Source organism: Scyliorhinus torazame, chromosome 26 (genome assembly GCF_047496885.1).
Source record: "Scyliorhinus torazame isolate Kashiwa2021f chromosome 26, sScyTor2.1, whole genome shotgun sequence".
In the NCBI taxonomy this organism is placed as follows: domain Eukaryota; kingdom Metazoa; phylum Chordata; class Chondrichthyes; order Carcharhiniformes; family Scyliorhinidae; genus Scyliorhinus; species Scyliorhinus torazame.
Window position 1 is genome coordinate 43694805 of NC_092732.1, and position 18731 is coordinate 43713535.

General features: G+C 51.0%; 1 protein-coding gene across 1 annotated transcript in view; it reads right to left on the minus strand.

Annotated features, from left to right (window-relative positions):
- itga10 (integrin, alpha 10) overlaps positions 1-18731 on the minus strand; it is a 217026-nt gene that overhangs the window by 147857 nt on the left and 50438 nt on the right. Inside the window, 1 exon segment of the mRNA XM_072490684.1 lies at positions 18325-18436. Within this exon segment, the coding sequence (XP_072346785.1) occupies positions 18325-18436 (112 nt within the window).

Below are 18731 nucleotides of genomic sequence, written 5' to 3' on the forward strand. Positions count from 1 at the left end.
CTCTCTCTCTCTCTCACTCTCTGTCTCTCTCACTCGGTCTCTCTCACTCGGTCTCTCTCACTCTGTCTCTCTCACTCTGTCTCTCTCACTCTGTCTCTCTCACTCGGTCTCTCTCGCTCGGTCTCTCTCGCTCGGTCTCTCTCGCTCGGTCTCTCTCACTCGGTCTCTCTCACTCGGTCTCTCTCACTCGGTCTCTCTCACTCGGTCTCTCTCTCTCTGTCTCACTCTGTCTCTCTCACTCTGTCTCTCTCACTCTGTCTCTCTCACTCTGTCTCTCTCACTCTGTCTCTCTCACTCTGTCTCTCGCTCCCTGTCTCTCTCGCTGTCACTCTCTCTCACTGTCTCTCTCTCTCTCTGTCTCTGTCTCTCTCTGTCTCTCTCTCTCTCTGTCTCTCTCTCTCTCACTGTCTCTCTCTCTCTCTGTCTCTGTCTCTCTCTCTCTCTCTCTCTCTCTGTCTCTCTCTCTCTCTGTCTCTCTCTCTCTCTCTGTCTCTCTCACTCTGTCTCTCTCGCTGTCTCTCTCCCTCTGTCTCTCTCTATCTGTCTCTGTCTCTCTCTCGCAGTCTCTCTCTCTGGCTCTCTCTGTCTCTCGCTGTCTCTGTCTCTCCCTGTCTCTCTCTCTCTCTCACTCTCTCACTCTGTCTCTCTCACTCTGTCTCTCTCACTCTGTCTCTCTCGCTCTGTCTCTCTCGCTCTGTCTCTCTCTCTCTCTCCCACTGTCTCTCTCTTCCTCTGTCTCTCTCTCTCTGTCTCTCTCTCTCTCTGTCTCTCTCTCTCTCTGTCTCTCTCTCTCTCTGTCTCTCTCTCTCTCTGTCTCTCTCTCTCTGTCTCTCTCTCTCTGTCTCTCACTCTCTGTCTCTCACTCTCTGTCTCTCACTCTCTGTCTCTCTCTCTCTGTCTCTCTCTCTCTGTCTCTCACTCTCGGTCGCGAGCGAGACTCCCGGAAGGTATGTTGCCTCCCGGGTGCCAGGGCCAGGGATGTCTCGGATCGTGTCTTCAGGATCCTTAAGGGGGAGGGTGAGCAGCCAGAAGTCGTGATGCACATTGGTACCAACGACATAGGTAGGACAAGGGGTGTGGAGGTAATAAACAAGTTTAGGGAGTTAGGCTGGAAGTTGAAAGCCAGGACAGACAGAGTGGTCATCTCTGGTTTGTTGCCGGTGCCACGTGATAGCGAGGCTAGGAATAGGGAGAGAGTGCAGTTGAACACGTGGCTGCAGGAATGGTGTAGGAGGGAGGGCTTCAGGTATTTGGATAATTGGAGCGCATTCTGGGGAAGGTGGGACCTGTACAAGCAGGACGGGTTGCATCTGAACCAGAGGGGCACCAATATCCTGGGAGGGAGGTTTGCTAGTACTCTTCGGGAGGGTTTCAACTAATTTGGCAGGGGAATGGGAACCGGATTTGTAGTCCAGCAACTAAGGTAGCTGATATTCAGGACGGCAAAGCGTGTAGTGAGGCAGTGGGGAAGGGAACACTGACAAAGGAGAGTATTTGCAGGCATGGCGATGGGTTGAAGTGTGTATACTTCAACGCAAGAAGCATCAGGAATAAGGTGGGTGAACTTAAGGCATGGATCGGAACTTGGGACTACGATGTGGTGGCCATCACGGAAACTTGGATAGAAGAGGGGCAGAAATGGTTGTTGGAGGTCCCTGGTTATAGATGTTTCAATAAGATTAGGGAGGGTGGTAAAAGAGGTGGGGGGGGGGGGGGTGGCATTATTAATTAGAGATAGTATAACAGCTGCAGAAAGGCAGTTCGAGGAGTATCACCCTATTGAGGTAGTATGGGTTGAAGTCAGAAATAGGAAAGGAGCAGTCACCTTGTTAGGAGTTTTCTAAAGGCCCCCCAATAGTAGCAGAGATGTGGAGGAACAGATTGGGAAACAGATTTTGGAAAGGTGCAGAAGTCATAGGGTAGTAGTCATGGGCGACTTTAACTTCCCAAATATTGAGTGGAAACTCTTTAGATCAAATAGTTTGGATGGGGTGGTGTTTGTGCAGTGTGTCCAGGAAGCTTTTCTAACACAGTATGTAGATTGTCCTACCAGAGGAGGGGCAATATTGGATTTAGTACTGGGTAATGAACCAGGGCAAGTGATAGATTTGTTAGTGGGGGAGCATTTTGGAGATAGTGACCACAATTCTGTGACTTTCACTTTAGTAATGGAGAGGGATAGGTACGTGCAACAGGGCAAGGTTTACAATTGGGGGAAGGGTAAATACGATGTTGTCAGACAAGAATTGAAGTACATAAGTTGGGAACATAGGCTGGCAGGGAAGGACACAAGTGAAATGTGGAACTTGTTCAAGGAACAGGTGCTACGTGTCCTTGATATGTATGTCCCTGTCAGGCAGGGAAGAGATGGTCGAGTGTGGGAACCATGGTTGACAAGAGAGGTTGAATGTCTTGTTAAAAGGAAAAAGGTGACTTATGTAAGGCTGAGGAAACAAGGTTCAGACAGGGCATTGGAGGGATACAAGATAGCCAGGAGGGAACTGAAGAAAGGGATTAGGAGAGCTAAGAGAGGGCATGAACAATCTTTGGCGGGTAGGATCAAGGAAAACCCCAAGGCCTTTTACACATATGTGAGAAATATGAGAATGACTAGAGCGAGGGTAGGTCCAATCAAGGACAGTAGCGGGAGATTGTGTATTGAGTCTGAAGAGATAGGAGAGGTCTTGAATGAGTATTTTTCTTCTGTATTTACAAATGAGAGGGGCGATATTGTTGGAGAGGACAGTGTGAAACAGATTGGTAAGCTCGAGGAAATACTTGTCAGGAAGGAAGATGTGTTGGGCATTTTGAAAAACTTGAGGATAGACAAGTCCCCCGGGCCTGACGGGATATATCCAAGGATTCTATGGGAAGCAAGAGATGAAATTGCAGAGTCGTTGGCAATGATCTTTTCGTCCTCACTGTCAACAGGGGTGGTACCAGGGGATTGGAGAGGCGAATGTCGTGCCCCTGTTCAAAAAAGGAACTAGGGATAACCCTGGGAATTACAGGCCAGTTAGTCTTACTTCGGTGGTAGGCAAAGTAATGGAAAGGGTACTGAAGGAAAGGATTTCTGAGCATCTGGAAAGATACTGCTTGATTAGGGATAGTCAGCACGGATTTGTGAGGGGTAGGTCTTGCCTTACAAATCTTATTGAATTCTTTGAGGAGGTGACCAAGCATGTGGATGAAGGTAAAGCAGTGGATGTAGTGTACATGGATTTTAGTAAGGCATTTGATAAAGTTCCCCATGGTAGGCTTATGCAGAAAGTATGGAGGCATGGGATAGTGGGAAATTTGGCCAGTTGGATAACGAACTGGCTAACCGATAGAAGTCAGAGAGTGGTGGTGGATGGCAAATATTCAGCCTGGATCCCAGTTACCAGTGGCGTACCGCAGGGATCAGTTCTGGGTCCTCTGCTGTTTGTGATTTTCATTAATGACTTGGATGAGGGAGTTGAAGGGTGGGTCAGTAAATTTGCAGACGATACGAAGATTGGTGGAGTTGTGGATAGTAAGGAGGGCTGTTGTCGGCTGCAAAGAGACATAGATAGGATGCAGAGCTGGGCTGAGAAGTGGCAGATGGAGTTTAACCCTGAAAAGTGTGAGGTTGTCCATTTTGGAAGGACAAATATGAATGCGGAATATAGGGTTAACGGTAGAGTTCTTGGCAATGTGGAGGAGCAGAGAGACCTTGGGGTCTATGTTCATACATCTTTGAAAGTTGCCACTCAAGTGGATAGAGCTGTGAAGAAGGCCTATGGTGTGCTCGCGTTCATTAACAGAGGGATTGAATTTAAGAGCCGTGAGGTGATGATGCAGCTGTACAAAACTTTGGTAAGGCCACATTTGGAGTACTGTGTACAGTTCTGGTCGCCTCATTTTAGGAAGGATGTGGAAGCTTTGGAAAAGGTGCAAAGAAGATTTACCAGGATGTTGCCTGGAATGGAGAGTAGGTCTTACGAGGAAAGGTTGAGGGTGCTAGGCCTTTTCTCATTAGAGCGGAGAAGGATGAGGGGCGACTTGATAGAGGTTTATAAGATGATCAGGGGAATAGATAGAGTAGACAGTCAGAGACTTTTTCCCCGGGTGGAACACACCATTACAAGGGGACATAAATTTAAGGTGAAAGGTGGAAGATATAGGAGGGATATCAGAGGTAGGTTCTTTACCCAGAGAGTAGTGGGGGCATGGAATGCACTGCCTGTGGAAGTAGTTGAGTCGGAAACATTAGGGACCTTCAAGCAGCTATTGGATAGGTACATGGATGACGGTAAAATGATATAGTGTAGATTTATTTGTTCTTAAGGGCAGCACGGTAGCATTGTGGATAGCACAATTGCTTCACAGCTCCATGGTCCCAGGTTCGATTCCGGCTTGGGTCATTGTCTGTGCGGAGTCTGCACGTCCTCCCCGTGTCTGCGTGGGTTTCCTCCGGGTGCTCCGGTTTCCTCCCACAGTCCAAAGATGTGCGGGTTAGGCGAATTGGCCAATGATAAATTGCCCTTAATGTCCAAATTGCCCTTGGTATTGGGTGGAGGTGTTGAGTTTGGGTAGGGTGCTCTTTCCAAGAGCCGGTGCAGACTCAAAGGGCCGAATGGCCTCCTTCTGCACTGTAAATTCAATGATAATCTATGATTAATCTAGGACAAAGGTTCGGCACAACATCGTGGGCCGAAGGGCCTGTTCTGTGCTGTATTTTCTATGTTCTATGTTCTATGTCTCTCACTCTCTGTCTCTCACTCTCTCTCTCTCTCTCTCTCTGTCTCTCTCTCTCTCTCTGTCTCTCTCTCTCTCTCTGTCTCTCTCTCTCTCTGTCTCTCTCTCTCTCTGTCTCTCTCTCTCTCTCTCTCTCTGTCTCTGGCTCTGACTCTCTGTCTCTCACTCTCTGTCTCTCACTCTCTGTCTCTCACTCTCTGTCTCTCACTCTCTGACTCTCTCACTCTCTGTCTCTCACTCTCTGTCTCTCACTCTCTGTCTCTCACTCTCTGTCTCTCACTCTCTGTCTCTCACTCTCTGTCTCTCACTCTCTGTCTCTCACTCTGTCTCTGGCTCTGTCTCTCTCTCACTCTGTCTCTGGCTCTGTCTCTCTCACTCTCTGTCTCTCTCACTCTCTGTCTCTCACTCTCTGTCTCTCACTCTCTGTCTCTCACTCTCTGTCTCTCACTCTCTGTCTCTCACTCTGTCTCTGGCTCTGTCTCTCTCTCACTCTGTCTCTGGCTCTGTCTCTCTCACTCTCTGTCTCTCTCACTCTCTGTCTCTCACTCTCTGTCTCTCACTCTCTGTCTCTCACTCTCTGTCTCTCACTCTCTGTCTCTCACTCTCTGTCTCTCTCCCTCTGTCTCCCTCTCTCTCGCTGTTTCTCTCTCTCTCTGTCTGTCTCTCTCTGTCTCTGTCTGTCTCTGTGTGTGTGTGTGTGTGTGTGGGGGGGGGGGGGGTGATAGATCCAGTAGCCCCACCCTATGAACTAGCAATGCAGGGACAGCAAAGAAAGCGGGTTCTGCCTCAAGTGTTTTCGAAGCAAGTTAAAGTGCGAGGCGGCAATGGCTGGGCCACGGACAAATCGACAGGGGGTCAGAAAGGACAGAGGGTCAGGAAGACAGGTGTTTCAAATCATTGGCAATAGGCACCTGGAGGTGGACTGTTGTGTTGTGTACTCTGGGATAACACAGGCTGCAACTCGCTGCAGCTTTGACCAAAAGATACTCCAGATTTTGAAGTTCAATGTGATTTATTGAACCATTAGCACAGTTCTCTATGACTTCGACTCTCCTGCTAATCTTGCTATAGTAACTCGGTCTAACTAACCAGTCTGCTCTAAGCCACGCGGTGGGTGCGATGCTTCTGATCTGCCCCTGTCCTTCTCTAAGTGTCGCCTGTGGAAAGAGACAGAGCATGTGTGCCCTGTCCTTATATATGGGTTGTGTAATGCTCCCTTGTGGTAATGTCACCTCTGGGTGTCTTGACTGCCCATTGGCCGTGTCCTATTCTATGTGTTCATTAGCAGTATGTCTGCATGTCATGACGTCTCTGGTGCTCCCTCTAGTGTTTATTTAGCTGTAGTGTATTTACATTAACCCCTTGTGTATATACAGTGATTCATATCACCACAGGACTTCACCTGAAGCAGCAGGGTGGGAACATTTACCCGATGAACCAAATAGCTAAGGCTGAGGGTAGGGATTTAAATTTTAAAAGCTGGGAAAGATTAGGTGAGAGATAAAAGAGAAAAGTCAAGGCCACAGCTGTCGTGATACGCAAACGTGCAACCAATGAGCACTCAGAATAGGACACAACCAATGGGCAGTCAGGACACCCAGAGGTGGCATCACCACAAGGGGGCGTGACATGAACACTATAAAGGGGATGAGGCACTCACACCCTGCCTCTTTCCACAGACAAACATCTGGAGAGTTGGAGAGGGTTAATCAGCAGCATCACACCCCCGCACGTGGCTTAGAGCAGGCTGCTACTGTTAGACGGAGTTACTACAGTTAGATTAGCAGAGAGCCGAACTCATTTGAGAACTGTGTTAATAGTTCAATAAACACGTTGAACTCATTTCAGAATCTGGAGCATCCTTTAGTTACGACTGCGTCAAGTAGCAGCCCGTGTTATCCGAAGCAGCAGAACACAACAACAGCGTAGCTGGTTTAGTGACATGAAGAGTGCGGCAGGAAGAGACAGAGAGCCTAACAGTAATAGTACACCAGCGAACAAGGTCAAATCAGGGGGAAATGGTAAAACGTTTAAACTAAAGGTCAACACAAACTCTCTTTCTCTCGGAAACGTTGTAGCTCTCCACAGATGCTGAATAGTAACAGCATTTTCTGTTTCTATTTCCAGCACGCACTAATATTTTGCTATTGTAAAGTTAAAGGCAATTTATTGGAACAAAAAACATTCATAACAGGACAAATGCAGAGTTAAATGGGTTTAATCTATTAGCCAAATCCTAGCTTCCATACATGTGCCTGTGTGTGAGCATGTGTGTGAGCGTGTGTGTCTATGTGTGAGTGTGTTTGAGCACGTGTGTATATGTATGAGCGTGTGCGTGAGTGTGCATGCGTGTGCACATGTGAATGAAAATGTGTGCGTGTGAGCATGTATGATCATAGAATTTACAGTACAGAAGGAGGCCATTCGGCCCATCGAGTCTGCACCGGCTCTTGGAAAGAGCACCCAACCCAAGGTCAAAACCTCCACCCTATCCCCATAACCCAGTAACCCCACCCAACACCAAGGGCAATTTGGACATTAAGGGCAATTTATCATTGGCCAATTCACCTAACCTGCACATCTTTGGACTGTGGGAGGAAACCGGAGCACCCGGAGGAAACCCACGCAGACACGGGGAGAACGTGCAGACTCCGCACGGGCAGTGACCCAAGCCGGAATCGAACCTGGGACCCTGGAGCTGAGGAGCAATTGCGCTATCCACAAGGCTACCGTGCTGCCCCTATGTGTGAGTGTGCATGTGTGTATGCGAGAGTGTGTGGGTAAGTGTGTGTGCGAGAGTGCGTGTGCAAACGTATGTGTGTGCGTGTGCGCGAGTGTGCGTGAGCGAGAGTGTGTGTGTGAGCATGTGCACGGGGTGTGTGTGTGTGTCCAAGTGTGAGTGTGCACGAGTGTGTGCGAGCATGACATGGGGGGAGAGGGGGGGGAGACAGAGGAGCCTCCTCACACTTACGTGACGAGTGTCTGTTTAAGATACTAGGCAGTTGTCTCTGATGTCTAAACCCAACAGGATTCAGCACCTTCAGGGGCACGAGCGAAGAGAGGATCTCACTAGAAAACAATCAATCTCGTGCAGATTTGAAGGTCATCTGATTGACTGTATGGGACCGGGGGCGGGGGGAGGTATGTGAATCAGTGTAGGTACCTGCAGCCAAAGTTCTGGGGCTCAGTCAAGAAGGATTATATCAGTGGAGGAAATGATATCAGTGCATAACACTGCTGTGAGACTCCCACCGCCCAGCCAGAACGCTCAGTCCCACACTTCCAACGTCTGAACAGTTTCAGGTCAGGCACGTAATGAGACTAACAGATCAGGTGCTGGCAGTGAGCAAGCAGAGAGCCGCTCGAACCCTCCGACTGAAGACACGGAAAGAAAATGTGAAACCTGGAAATCATATCCACCGCTTCCTGTTTTTGTGTAGACGCAGACGCCGAGAATGACTCATTTTTGGAATTGAGAATATTTTCCCTCTCTCTACCTCTCCTGAAAGTGACGCTGGTTCCTGAGATTGGGATCTGGTCCAATCCCCCTTCGCCTCATCGGCCGAGATTAGGGTGATCTTAGATTAGGATAAATGATGGTGGGTCGAACAGTCTGTACGGTGCCGTACGGTTCTCTATGTTGCATCTGGTTCTCATCCACCTCCACCTGTCTGCACCTGTCACACGGTTCCCCTCACTACCCTCCTCCAACACCTCACTACCCTCCTCCAACACCTCGCTACCCTCCTCCAACACCTCGCTATCCTCCTCCAACACCTCGCTATCCTCCTCCAACACCTCGCTACCCTCCTCCAACACCTCACTATCCTCCTCCAACACCTCACTACCCTCCTCCAACACCTCACTATTCTCCTCCAACACCTCACTCCCCTCCTCCAACACCTCACCGCCCTCCTCCAACACCCCACTATCCTCCTCCAACACCTCACTACACTCCTCCAACACCTCACTGTCCTCCTCCAACACCTCACTATCCTCCTCCAACACCTCGCTACCCTCCTCCAACACCTCGCTATCCTCTTCCAACACCTCGCTACCCTCCTCCAACACCTCGCTATTCTCCTCCAACACCTCGCTACCCTCCTCCAACACCTCGCTACCCTCCTCCAACACCTCGCTATTCTCCTCCAACACCTCACTACCCCCCTCCAACACCTCACTATCGTCCTCCAACACCTCACTACCCTCCTCCAACACCTCACTACCCTCCTCCAACACCTCACTATCCTCCTCCAACACCTCACTACCCTCCTCCAACACCCCACTCTCCTCCTCCAACACCTCACTCCCCTCCTCCAACACCTCACTACCCTCCTCCAACACCTCACTACCCTCCTCCAACACCTCGCTATCCTCCTCCAACACCTCGCTATCCTCCTCCAACACCTCACTACCCCCCTCCAACACCTCACTACCCTCCTCCAACACCTCACTATCCTCCTCCAACACCTCACTATCCTCCTCCAACACCTCATTCCCCTCCTCCAACACCTCACTATCCTCCTCCAACACCTCACTATCCTCCTCCAACACCTCACTATCCTCCTCCAACACCTCACTATCCTCCTCCAACACCTCACTATCCTCCTCCAACACCTCACTACCCCCCTCCAACACCTCACTATCCTCCTCCAACACCTCACTACCCTCCTCCAACACCTCACTGTCCTCCTCCAACACCTCACTGTCCTCCTCCAACACCTCACTGTCCTCCTCCAACACCTCACTGTCCTCCTCCAACACCTCACTGTCCTCCTCCAACACCTCACTATCCTCCTCCAACACCAACACCTCACTACACTCCTCCAACACCTCACTGCCCTCCTCCAACACCTCACTATCCTCCTCCAACACCTCACTACCCTCCTCCAACACCTCACTATCCTCCTCCAACACCTCACTACCCTCCTCCAACACCTCACTATCCTCCTCCACCACCTCACTATCCTCCTCCAACACCTCACTATCCTCCTCCAACACCTCACTGTCCTCCTCCAACACCTCACTATCCTCCTCCAACACCTCACTATCCTCCTCCAACACCTCACTACCCTCCTCCAACACCTCACTATCCTCCTCCAACACCTCACTACCCTCCTCCAACACCTCACTACCCTGCTCCAACACCTCACTATCCTGCTCCAACACCTCACTATCCTCCTCCAACACCTCACTATTCTCCTCCAACAACTCACTATCCTCCTCCAACACCTCACTATCCTCCTCCAACACCTCGCTATCCTCCTCCAACAGCTCGCTATTCTCCTCCAACACCTCACTACCCTCCTCCAACACCTCACTATCCTCCTCCAACACCTCACTATCCTCCTCCAACACCTCACTATCCTCCTCCAACACCTCATTCCCCTCCTCCAACACCTCACTATCCTCCTCCAACACCTCACTATCCTCCTCCAACACCTCACTATCCTCCTCCAACACCTCACTATCCTCCTCCAACACCTCACTATCCTCCTCCAACACCTCACTATCCTCCTCCAACACCTCACTATCCTCCTCCAACACCTCACTATCCTCCTCCAACACCTCACTATCCTCCTCCAACACCTCACTACCCTCCTCCAACACCTCACTACCCTCCTCCAACACCTCACTACCCTCCTCCAACACCTCACTATCCTCCTCCAACACCTCACTACACTCCTCCAACACCTCACTACACTCCTCCAACACCTCACTACCCTCCTCCAACACCTCACTATCCTCCTCCAACACCTCACTCCCCTCCTCCAACACCTCACTACCCTCCTCCAACACCTCACTATCCTCCTCCAACACCTCACTACCCTCCTCCAACACCTCACTACCCTCCTCCAACACCTCACTATCCTCCTCCAACACCTCACTATCCTCCTCCAACACCTCACTATCCTCCTCCAACACCTCACTATCCTCCTCCACCACCTCACTATCCTCCTCCAACACCTCACTATCCTCCTCCAACACCTCACTATCCTCCTCCAACACCTCACTATCCTCCTCCAACACCTCACTACCCTCCTCCAACACCTCACTACCCTCCTCCAACACCTCACTACCCTCCTCCAACACCTCACTACCCTCCTCCAACACCTCACTACCCTCCTCCAACACCTCACTATCCTCCTCCAACACCTCACTATCCTCCTCCAACACCTCATTCCCCTCCTCCAACACCTCATTATCCTCCTCCAACACCTCACTATCCTCCTCTAACACCTCACTATCCTCCTCCAACACCTCACTATCCTCCTCCAACACCTCACTATCCTCCTCCAACACCTCACTATCCTCCTCAAACACCTCACTACCCTCCTCCAACACCTCACTATCCTCCTCCAACACCTCACTCCCCTCCTCCAACACCTCTCTACCCTCCTCCAACACCTCACTATCCTCCTCCAACACCTCACTATCCTCCTCCAACACCTCACTATTCTCCTCCAACACCTCACTATCCTCCTCCAACACCTCACTATCCTCCTCCAACACCTCACTATCCTCCTCCAACACCTCACTATCCTCCTCCAACACCTCACTACCCTCCTCCAACACCTCACTACCCTCCTCCAACACCCCACTACCCTCCTCCAACACCCCGCTACCCTCCTCCAACACCCCGCTATTCTCCTCCAACACCTCACTATCCTCCTCCAACACCTCACTACCCCCCTCCAACACCTCACTATCCTCCTCCAACACCTCACTATCCTCCTCCAACACCTCACTACCCTCCTCCAACACCTCACTATCCTCCTCCACCACCTCACTATCCTCCTCCAACACCTCACTATCCTCCTCCAACACCTCACTATCCTCCTCCAACACCTCACTATCCTCCTCCAACACCTCACTATCCTCCTCCAACACCTCACTACCCTCCTCCAACACCTCACTATCCTCCTCCAACACCTCACTACCCTCCTCCAACACCTCACTATCCTCCTCCAACACCTCACTATCCTCCTCCAACACCTCACTATCCTCCTCCAACACCTCACTATCCTCCTCCAACACCTCACTACACTCCTCCAACACCTCACTATCCTCCTCCAACACCTCACTATCCTCCTCCAACACCTCACTATCCTCCTCCAACACCTCACTACACTCCTCCAACACCTCACTACACTCCTCCGACACCTCACTGTCCTCCTCCGACACCTCACTATCCTCCTCCGACACCTCACTATTCTCCTCCGACACCTCACTATCCTCCTCCGACACCTCACTATCCTCCTCCGACACCTCACTATCCTCCTCCGACACCTCACTATCCTCCTCCGACACCTCACTATCCTCCTCCGACACCTCACTATCCTCCTCCTACACCTCACTATCCTCCTCCAACACCTCACTATCCTCCTCCAACACCTCACTCCCCTCCTCCAACACCTCACTACCCTCCTCCAACACCTCACTACCCTCCTCCAACACCTCACTACCCTCCTCCAACACCTCACTACCCTCCTCCAACACCTCACTATCCTCCAACACCTCACTACCCTCCTCCAACACCTCACTATCCTCCTCCAACACCTCACTCCCCTCCTCCAACACCTCACTACCCTCCTCCAACACCTCACTATCCTCCTCCAACACCTCACTACCCCCCTCCAACATCTCACTACCCTCCTCCAACACCTCACTATCCTCCTCCAACACCTCACTACCCCCCTCCAACACCTCACTATCCTCCTCCAACACCTCACTCCCCTCCTCCAACACCTCACTATCCTCCTCCAACACCTCACTACCCTCCTCCAACACCTCACTACCCTCCTCCAACACCTCACTACCCTCCTCCAACACCTCACTACCCTCCTCCTACACCTCACTATCCTCCTCCAACACCTCACTATCCTCCTCCAACACCTCACTATCCTCCTCCAACACCTCACTATCCTCCTCCAACACCTCACTATCCTCCTCCAACACCTCACTATCCTCCTCCAACACCTCACTATCCTCCTCCAACACCTCACTATCCTCCTCCAACACCTCACTATCCTCCTCCAACACCTCACTATCCTCCTCCAACACCTCACTACCCTCCTCCAACACCTCACTACCCTCCTCCAACACCTCACTATCCTCCTCCAACACCTCACCATCCTCCTCCAACACCTCACTACCCCCCTCCAACATCTCACTATCCTTCTCCAACACCTCACTATCCTCCTCCAACACCTCACTATCCTCCTCCAACACCTCACTATCCTCCTCCAACACCTCACTATCCTCCTCCAACACCTCACTATTCTCCTCCAACACCTCACTACACTCCTCCAACACCTCACTATCCTCCTCCAACACCTCACTATTCTCCTCCAACACCTCACTATCCTCCTCCAACACCTCACTATTCTCCTCCAACACCTCACTACCCCCCTCCAACATCTCACTAGACTCCTCCAACACCTCACTACCCTCCTCCAACACCTCACTATCCTCCTCCAACACCTCACTACACTCCTCCAACACCTCACTGTCCTCCTCCAACACCTCACTATCCTCCTCCGACACCTCATTATCCTCCTCCAACACCTCACTATCCTCCTCCAACACCTCACTACCCCCCTCCAACATCTCACTATCCTTCTCCAACACCTCACTATCCTCCCCCAACACCTCACTATCCTCCTCCAACACCTCACTATTCTCCTCCAACACCTCACTACCCCCCTCCAACATCTCACTAGACTCCTCCAACACCTCACTACCCTCCTCCAACACCTCACTATCCTCCTCCAACACCTCACTATCCTCCTCCAACACCTCACTATCCTCCTCCAACACCTCACCTCACTCCCCTCCTCTTTATTTCTAACCCAGCGGGAGGGGGAGAGGGAGGAACACTCACATCGAATGCGCTGTCCTTTGGCAGTGAATTGCTCCCGACAGTCCCAATATCCCTCCAAGAGTCACACACGCCAGACGTGCTACTGAATTACAACCAGCCAAGGGAAGGGGTTGTCTATCGTTGTGTTGACGGGACTGGAACAAGAATCCTCAGCTTGCAGGTTTCAATTCCAGCAATCTGATTTCAATTAACGAGCAAAGTGGCTTAATGGAAGAAATGTGTCTTCGAGCTCAGGAACGGAGACAGTGGAGATACCGAATGAGCTTTTGGACAAATGCTTTCAATATTTCCCTTTGTGCTGACGTGTGGAATGTGCGGAAAGAGGGGGGGGGGGGGTTGGGAAATGCAGATATTTATTATCCATTTGCGGTCAGTAAACTATTTGCACCTTTACCTCAAAAAATAACGGAAACTAGTAAATAAAAGAAGTCCCTTCTATCAGGGAGAGATATCTAATACTCCTACAGTGTGACGGGCGGCAGGATGGCGCAGTGGTTAGCACTGCTGCCTCACGGCGCCGAGGTCCCGGGTTCGATCCCGGCCCCCTGTCCGTGCGGAGTTTGCACGTTCCCCCCCCCCGTGTCTGCGTGGGTCCCGCCCCCCCCCACAACCCAAAAAGATGTGGTTAGGTGGATTGGCCGCGCTAAATTGCCCCTTAATTGGAAACGAAAAGGATTGGGTACCCTAAATTAAAATAAAAACACTCCCGCAGTGTGATGTCCACAGCTGGTTACGGGCGAGACAGAAGTCAACCTTCGCCCACCTTTCGACCTATTCGGAAACGGAGACATTGCGAATTTTGTAGCCCCTTTACCCCCACAACTCACCACCGTGAGTCTCTCTTTCTGACCTTTGCTTCTGAGCAATCAAAGAAACAAGCAATGAGATAAACAAATGAACGGGCAGTGCCAGGTTATTGCAACGAGGCAGAAGTTGCCAAATTCAATTAAAATATCACTTTGTGAGGTGACACTCCAGCCTCACTGTCGAATTCCACTCTTCTGAGTGAGGGGCCTCTTTATCAATGCAGACTGCATCACCCAATCCGTGCCCCCTCACCTAACAGAGTTCTTTTTTGTTTCATTTTTCCAGTTAAGGGGCAATTTAGCGCGGCCAATCCACCCACCCTGCACATACGTAGATACAGAGACGATCGGAGCAGGAGGAGGCCTTTTGGCCCTTCGAGCCTGCTCCGCCATTCATCACCATCATGGCTGATCATCCAACTCAATAGCCTAATCCTGCTTTCTCCCCGTAGCCTTCGATCCCATTCTCCCCAAGTGCTATATCCAGCCGCCTCATGAATATATTCAATGTTTCAGCATCAACTACTTCCTGTGGGAATGAATTCCACAGGCTCACCGCTCTCTGGGTGAAGAAATGTCTCCTTATCTCTGTCCAAAATGGTTTACCCTGAATCCTCAGACTGTGACCCTTGGTTCTGGACACACCCATCATTGGGAACATCTTCCCTGCATCTACCCTGTCTAGTCCTGTTAGAATTTTATAAGTCTCTATGAGATCCTCCCTCATTCTTCTGAACTCCAGCGAGAACAATCCCAACCTAGTCAATCTCTCCTCGTATGACAGTCCCGCCATCCCTGGAATCAGTCTGGTAAACCTTCGCTGCACTCCCTCGAGAGCAAGAACATCCTTCCTCAGAGAAGGAGACCAAAACTGCCCACAATACTCCAGGTGTGGCCTCACCAAGGTCCTGTACAATTGCAGCAACACATCCCTGCTCCTATACTCGAAACCTCTCGCAATGAAGGCCAACATACCATTAGCCTTCTTTACCGCCTGCTGCACCTGCAGCTTACCTTCAGCGACTGGTGCACAAGGACTCCCTGGTCCCGCTGCACAAGGACTCCCCTGTCCCGCTGCACAAGGACTCCCCAGTCCCGCTGCACAAGGACTCCCCAGTCCCGCTGCACAAGGACTCCCCAGTCCCGCTGCACAAGGACTCCCCAGTCCCGCTGCACAAGGACTCCCCAGTCCCGCTGCACAAGGACTCCCCAGTCCCGCTGCACAAGGACTCCCCAGTCCCGCTGCACAAGGACTCCCCAGTCCCGCTGCACAAGGACTCCCCAGTCCCGCTGCACAAGGACTCCCCAGTCCCGCTGCACAAGGACTCCCCAGTCCCGCTGCACAAGGACTCCCCGGTCCTGCTGCACAAGGACTCCCCAGTCCCGCTGCACAAGGACTCCCCAGTCCCGCTTCACAAGGACTCCCCAGTCCCGCTGCACAAGGACTCCCCAGTCCCGCTGCACACTCCCTTAATTTGTGCCTGAATGTCTGCCAACCCAGTAAACTTTCCAGTTGTACCGACTCGCTCCATGACGTCAGTGCGAGTGATGGAGGTCGGAATTCTAACCATTCCCCCATCCTCAGATTCATACTTACCCTCCTCACTCCCCATTTAGTTTATCGTTTTTGTTTAAAGGATTTTTGAACCAGAAAGGGCTATTTGGTTGAGCAGAAAATACCCATTTTACCTGGGGCACTTACAATAGCTTTATCCCTGTTTCAGACCTGCGAGCGTGTGGGCAGGGGCTGCAGACGTCAGACACCCTTCCAGATGCAACAAAGCACAGCTTCACGTTCCTGCTTCTGAAGATTCGGGAAACGGAGTAACAACGGGTTGGGGTAATTGGCTGGCCCCCTTCAGGGCGTTTTTAATTCGATGGTAATAATAAAACATGTGGATCGTGTTTCATCAAATTCCGAGTGGCAATTTAAGTTTGTGCATTCTATCCCATTGTCAACACGGTTCGGCTTCAGGTCTGCTACACGTTTGCTTGGAGATGTGCAAGCGAGACCGGAGTTCGCAGCCAATCCCGCGTTGGCAGGAGGCACTGTGTTAATTTATACAAATAACATTGTACGCAGGCAGTCAACTTCACATTTCAATCTACAATTCACACTCCTGTCCCCTCCCTAGATGATGCAGTGGGTAAACATATCCCCCTCCTGTGGTATGGTCATAGCTATCAGTAGCACAGTGGTTAGCACTGTTGCTTCACAGCGCCAGGGTCCCAGGTTAGATTCCCCGCTGGGTCACTGCCTGTGCGGAGTCTGCACGTTCTCCCCGTGTCTGCGTGGGTTTCCTCCGGGCGCTCCGGTTTCCTCCCACAGTCCAAAGATGTGCAGGTTAGGTGGATTGAACATTCTGAATTCTCCCTCAGTGTACCCGAACAGGCGCCGGAATGTGGCAACTAGGGGATTTTCACAGTAACTCCATTGCAGAGTTAATGTAAGCCTACCTGTGACAATAAAGATTATTACTGTAAAAATTCCACTATTTCATTGTATGTTTTTGTAGCACGGTAGCACAGTGGTTAGCACAGTTTCTTCGCAACCCCAGGGTCCCAGGTTAGATTCCCCGCTGGGTCACTGTCTGTGCGGAGTCTGCACATCCTCCCCGTGTGTGCGTGGGTTTCCTCCGGGTGCTCCGGTTTCCTCCCACAGTCCAAAGAGGTGCAGGTTAGGTGGATTGACCGTGATAAATTGCCCATAGTGTCCAAAGGTTAGGTGGGGGGGGGTCACAGGAATAGGGAAACATGGTTGGGCCTAAGTGGGGTTCTCTTTCTGGGGCGCAGGCTCGATGGGCTGAATGGCCTCCTTCTGCACTGTCGAGATACTATGATCTCCTTTTAAAATGTTTTAAACTGAGGCTTTCCCCCTTTCCCATGGTAACTATCTGAAATACTCTACCTTCGGTACGATAACTTTACTGATTTCAAATCTAACCTTGCCTCCAGCTCACTGATACTTTTCAAAGCTTGCGTTGAGTGAACCGGTGTGAGTGAAGGGGGGACAGGTGCGGACAGCTGTAACTGAGCAGTCCTGGTTTTCAGACGCACGCAGGGATAAGGCGGGAAGTAGCCTGCTTCCTGGCTCACGGCCAGAGCCGTACTGAAATCTCGCGAGTGAATTGAGGGTCAGTATTTACTGCAACGTACCTGCGTCGCAAAGCCAGGAGCAGCCGAATTTGGCCAGGGAGAGTCGCCACGTCCTGCCCATGCCCTGCCCACAGCCACAGGCGGCCAGCGGGGCGGGAGGGGGAGGGAGGGGGAGAGGGGGGCGGAGGGGCAATGGACTCCAAGTCAGTCGGAACCCTGGATAATTTGTTTCGCCCGAATCGCGATACACAGGAGCAGTTTTCCCTGTCCCAACTGACATCACGGATGTGTTGAGTAAGTTGGTTCAACGTTGACTGCAAGTGGGTGCAGTGAAACTAGAAACAGGAGATGGTCCAACACTGTTTTATTGAACTTCCTGATTGCTGTACATAGTCTGCTGTGAGTTGACACTCTATCATTCTAACTGATAACCTCCTATTGGCTTGTCCAGACTAACTCTCGACCGCATGGAGATAGTGCTCACTGACTTGTGCACTCTCACTATCTCAGTCGCTGTGTCCGGTAGAGAGAGGGAGAGTCTTAATGCCCTGTGTGCGTTATAGTGGTGGTGTCCTGTCTGGTGATTGGTTGTTATGTGTCGTGTCGTGTGTGTTCATTGGTTACCCTGTGTGTCAATCACTGCCTGTCTGCATCTCATTATATACATGAGTGGCTATTATGACAATCACCAGGTTCAGCACTGAACGGGCAGAAGTTGTAAAGTCCCCATTTGATTTCAGGGACATGAGGGAGACGATATCACAAATATAAAGAGGTCCTGAAAGGTTGTGTTAGAGACAACTGGATTTGTAAACTTACCATTTCTGACCATCCGCTTCATGTTGTAGAACCTTATATCCAAACTGGCTTTTCCGGGGCCCTTTGAAGATTCGGGCTTCCTTCACATTGATGTTGAAGGAGTCACTGAAACCTATTCAAGCAGACAGTTAGTTAGATGCTGAATAAATCTCCCTGCATTACCCAGCAAAAACTCCGAGGTCAGACACTGGAGTTCCATAGTTTTCTCAAACACTCCCAGGACAGGTACAGCACGGGGTTAGATACAGAGTAAAGCTCCCTCTACACTGTCTCCATCAAACACTCCCAGGACAGGTACAGCACGGGGTTAGATACAGAGTAAAGCTCCCTCTACACTGTCCCCATCAAACACTCCCAGGACAGGTACAGCACGGGGTTAGATACAGAGTAAAGCTCCCTCTACACTG